Source organism: Hakea prostrata, chromosome 9 (assembly GCF_041222555.1).
Source record: "Hakea prostrata isolate BN-2017 chromosome 9, UWA_Hpros_2, whole genome shotgun sequence".
NCBI classification, from domain to species: Eukaryota; Viridiplantae; Streptophyta; class Magnoliopsida; order Proteales; family Proteaceae; genus Hakea; species Hakea prostrata.
Genome location: NC_142608.1, coordinates 43,338,165 through 43,342,918, shown reverse-complemented (window position 1 = coordinate 43,342,918; position 4,754 = coordinate 43,338,165). Strand labels below are relative to the sequence as shown.

At 42.1% G+C, this 4,754-nt stretch overlaps 1 protein-coding gene across 1 annotated transcript; it reads left to right on the top strand.

The window, feature by feature from the left end:
- Nucleotides 1-1,385: 1,385 nt before the first annotated feature.
- On the top strand, nucleotides 1,386-4,249 carry LOC149005274 (9-cis-epoxycarotenoid dioxygenase NCED2, chloroplastic-like). The gene is made up of 2 exons (XM_089169517.1): nucleotides 1,386-2,032; nucleotides 2,070-4,249. The coding sequence occupies exons 1-2, from the start codon at nucleotides 1,689-1,691 to the stop codon at nucleotides 3,667-3,669; spliced, it is 1,944 nt and encodes a 647-aa protein (XP_089025643.1). The 5' UTR covers nucleotides 1,386-1,688; the 3' UTR covers nucleotides 3,670-4,249.
- Nucleotides 4,250-4,754: the final 505 nt, after the last annotated feature.

Below are 4,754 nucleotides of genomic sequence, written 5' to 3'. Positions count from 1 at the left end.
CTTGTGGGGAACCATCTATTTATATAAATAGAGAGAAAGTGAGGGAGAGAAAGCCCAGGAGCGGAGCTTGCAATTCTTCGTTTTAATCTAAAAGGGATGACGAGAGCAGTATAAACTAAGAAGGTCGCTTGTAACAAGTAACCAATTCTATAATAGACAATGGGTATCAAAAGCTGGAGGTTTTCTCCCCTTAAAAAAGAGAAGTGACTACCATGATGAACAAGCATCAAGGCATCATTGTCAAATAGAGTCCTCAGTCCTACATGAAATTCCATCTGATTTCTTCACTGTGGATACTTACAATCTTATGTAGACGAATCAAAATAAGACACCTATTTCTTTTAGACCTCGTAATGAGGTGTTCTATCATTGGATTGATATTTAAGATTCGAAATGTTATCATCAACTACCTTTTCCAATTTATTCTCTTGTGTTTTTATTCTGGATTTTCTTATTGACACCTAATAAATTCATAACCTTACTTTTTTTTTTCATTCCTTGTTTTATATTAGTAGATGTTAAGTTTTAAACATACATACTCAGGGGAGTTTATTGGTATATAAAAGTTTGTTTTCATTAAGGTATTTCTCATCGAGTAAGTAAAGTCAATTAGAATTACATCCGATCCATGTTTTATCTCGCACTCTTATTAGTGGTGTTAACCGCTAACGTCCCTCTGTAATTCTTAAATTACATTAGGGGACAAAGCCAAATAAATCTTTTATTTTTATTTTTTTAAATTAAAACCCATTTATAAACTAGTGTGAAAATTTAGATATTTCATACTATTTATAAATTATTGCTGTATATAGGTTTGTGTGATTCGAATCTTTTAGGGTATGTATGTAAAGCATATGCTAGACACACGAATTAAGAAGAAGCTTGTAAAGGCTTAAGGTAGAGATCCAACATAGGGTGAGAGAGAGAGAGAGTATACTATGTGAGCTAGTGTGTGGGCGGTCAAGCGTGTGGGGTAGCGATGTGACCTAGATATCAGGGAAGACTGAAGAGAAGAAGCAAAAACAGCCACGTGGGTGAGTGACCTTCAAATGAGGGAAGAACGCGGTGTAAGACAAGAAAAAGGGACCATAGTCGCCATTAGTGTGTACTATCTCTCTCTCTCTCTATCTTAAATATTTACAAAAGCTTCGAAAAGTTTCGGGCAAAGCTTCAGGTAGTCAGGGTGGGATTATCATAATTTAATCCATTTCTTCCTAAAGACAAACGTTAATCCTTACTTAATTCAAGCAAAACTTCCCCTTCCTTTTCCCTGCTCGGTCGGTCGCTCTCTCTGTCTCTCTCTCTCTCTAGGGGAGGGATGTGTGTGTGTTGTTGGGCTGAGGTCGTGTCACACTTACAAGCAGCTTTGTCTTTCTTCAACCTTTTTAATCTTCTTATGTCAATAAGCGAGTGCCTTTACACAAATCCAACACGTGGTCTTCTGTTAGATGTCGAGGTGGATCTCCATCACCCTCTGTTCTCTTATTCTCCACTCTATATATACCTCCTTCACTGCCTCCCTTTTCTCCTCAAAACTTCAGGCCATCTTCTCTCTTAGCTACTCTTTCTCCACTTCCATTTCTCACTTCAAAACTGCAGTTAACACTTAACCATCCGTCATAACACTCAAGTCTCACTACTACTACTACTGTTGAGATCATAAAGAGCTACAGAACCCAAGATCAATCATGGCAGCTTCTACAGCAACTTCTGCTTCAGCTCATTCATGGGCTCTACCTTGCTCTTCTCCTTCCTCTTCTTCTACCTCATCTTCTTCTTCTTCTTCCTCATTCTGTGATTTGGGCTACTCTTCTTCCAAGTCCATCCGCTTCAAGAAGCCCAGTAGAAGAGCCCATCTCCGGTGCTCTCTACACACTCCTCCACTCCTCCATTTCCCAAAGCAGACACCTTCCATTTACCAACCACCCACTACTACTACCGCTGCAACCCTTTCTGTTACCAAACCCAAGCCCAAGTCCAAACCCAAAGGAGCAAACAGAGTTAGAGACAGAGATGGAAGAAAACAGTTAGAGGAATCTTCTTCTTCTTCTTCTTCTTCTTCTTCTTCTTCTATCTAACTCTGAAGGTAAAGGTAAGAAGCAGCAGCAGCAGCAACAATGCAACTTCCTTCAAAGGCTTGCAGCCATGGCTTTGGATGTCGTGGAAGGAGCTTTACTTTCCAGTGAACGCCAGAACCCACTTCCCAAAACTGCTGACCCTGCAATTCAAATTGCCGGCAACTTCGCTCCTGTGCCGGAACACCCTGTCCAGCACCACCTCCAAGTTGCCGGCAAAATTCCCGATTGCATTGACGGCGTTTATGTCAGGAACGGCGCCAATCCCCTCTTCGAACCAGTTGCGGGTCACCATTTATTCGACGGCGATGGTATGATCCATGCTGTCTCTATCACTGGCGGCGCCGCCAGCTATGCTTGCCGTTTCACCGAAACAGAGCGTCTCGTTCAGGAACGCTCTCTGGGCCGCCCTGTCTTTCCTAAAGCAATTGGCGAACTCCATGGCCACACCGGCATAGCTCGACTCCTCCTCTTCTACGCTCGTGGTCTCTTTGGTCTCGTCGACCACCACCACGGCACCGGAGTCGCCAACGCCGGCCTCATTTTTTTTAACGGCCGGTTACTCGCCATGTCGGAAGATGATCTCCCTTACCATGTTCGCATCACTCCATCCGGCGACTTGAAGACACTTGGCCGGTTCGATTTCGATGGTCAACTCCGGTCCGCCATGATCGCCCACCCGAAGCTCGACCCGGTCTCTGGCGACCTCTTCGCTCTAAGCTACGATGTCATCCAAAAGCCATATCTCAAGTATTTCCGCTTCTCTCCAGACGGAGCCAAATCTCCTGACGTCGAAATCCCACTTGCAGAGCCTACCATGATGCACGATTTCGCCATTACAGAGAATTTTGTTGTAATTCCAGATCAACAAGTCGTTTTCAAATTGCCGGAAATGATTCGGGGTGGTTCACCGGTGGTGTACGATAAAAGCAAAATTGCCCGGTTCGGAATCTTGGACAAGAACGCAGTTGATTCATCTGGAATCCGTTGGGTCGAAGTGCCCGATTGCTTCTGCTTCCATCTATGGAATGCTTGGGAAGAACCAGAAACTAATGAGGTGGTGGTGATCGGTTCATGCATGACTCCTGCCGATTCAATTTTCAACGAATGCGATGAAGGTCTCAAGAGTGTTCTATCTGAGATCCGGCTCAACCTGAAAACAGGGAAATCCACTCGCCGGCCGATCATCACTGCTCCCAAATCCGATCAATTGAACCTTGAAGCCGGTATGGTGAACCGTAACCGGCTGGGAAGGAAGACCCAGTTCGCTTACCTCGCAATTGCAGAGCCCTGGCCTAAGGTCTCTGGAATCGCAAAGGTTGATCTGTCAACCGGAGAATTGAAGAAATTCATATATGGAGATGGAAAATACGGTGGAGAGCCATTCTTTGTGCCAAGAGATCCCAATTCCGAGAGAGAAGATGATGGGTACATAGTAGCATTCATGCATGATGAGAATACTTCCAAATCAGAGCTGGTGATCATAAACGCCATGAATTTGAAGCTTGAAGCTTCGGTCAAGCTGCCTTCAAGGGTCCCCTATGGTTTCCATGGAACATTTATCAATTCCAAAGATTTGCAGAGGCAAGTTTAGCCCATCGAGGGTGGTGGTTTTGTGGTTGTTGCAGTGGTGGCGCCAGAGGAGAGATTACCAGAGGGATGGGTCAGAGATACTCCCCGGAATCTCATTCACCTTACACAACCACCCACCATGGTTAGTTAAGTTAGTTATTTAGTTGGTTTGTTTTTAATTTTTTTTTTTTTCTGGAGAGATTTTGAGGAACCAGCTTGTAGCTTATGTAATTAGTATTGGAGCTCAGCTGGTTTCTGTGTATTGCCCTTTTCACTATTCCAGTCCTGTCCATGCCCTGCTCTTGTTTGATTTCACTCTCTTGTAAGTAGTGAACATATACACGTTTATGTTGTATATTTTTTACATTTCCATTATTATATAAGAGTGCTTTTTCATGGAAAATGATTGAATTTGTCTCTACCAGGTCTTGTTTATACCAAATGCATTTGCAGTTAGATTGTCTCACACACATCTTAACGTCTACATTTTTCTTTCTTTACTCAAAATGTTTCGTCATGAAGAGAGATTGAGCTTGTCTCTAAGAAGTTTAACATTGAATAGATGTAATCAGTGATTGAACTATATCGTACACATCTTGATATCTACTCATTGCTCTCCTTTACCCAGTGTATTCTTTTAAAAGCCATGATTTAAAGGCAAAGTAATTGGATAAAATATTCTATTTAAAAAAAACAATATTTTTGCCACGTGTCACATTGAATGTCAAGGCCCCACCGTTGAAGGGGTCCCATCTTAAAGGATTAACTAACTGGAAAATAAGCATGGCCCATTTTTTAAATTTAAATATTTCCTCTATTCAATAATTATGTGCTTTAAATTTTTAAAAATATTATAAGTGTGTTAATTCAGTTCCATCAAAGGAGTTTTATCAAGTTGAGTCAACCGATTCTGGTAGTGCTGAGGAGAGAGGGGAATTGAATCTGACTCAGCAAGTGTTGAGCTCAATCGGAGGACGGAGAGAAATAGGATTTTGTATTTGCAGAAACATTTTTATTCATTTATTGGGAAGGTAGTACCTGAACCTACGTGTGAATATGTTAGCTAAACAGCTCTAAATATCTACCATCAGATCTATTAACTAAATC

Excerpts from the sequence above, each read along its gene's own strand:
- LOC149005274 (XM_089169517.1), top strand. The coding sequence starts at position 1,689 with ATGGCAGCTTCTACAGCAACTTCTGCTTCAGCTCATTCATGGGCTCTA. Across the intron at positions 2,033-2,069 it reads GATGGAAGAAAACAGTTAGA|TCTATCTAACTCTGAAGGTA; the intron begins GGAATCTTCTTC and ends TCTTCTTCTTCT.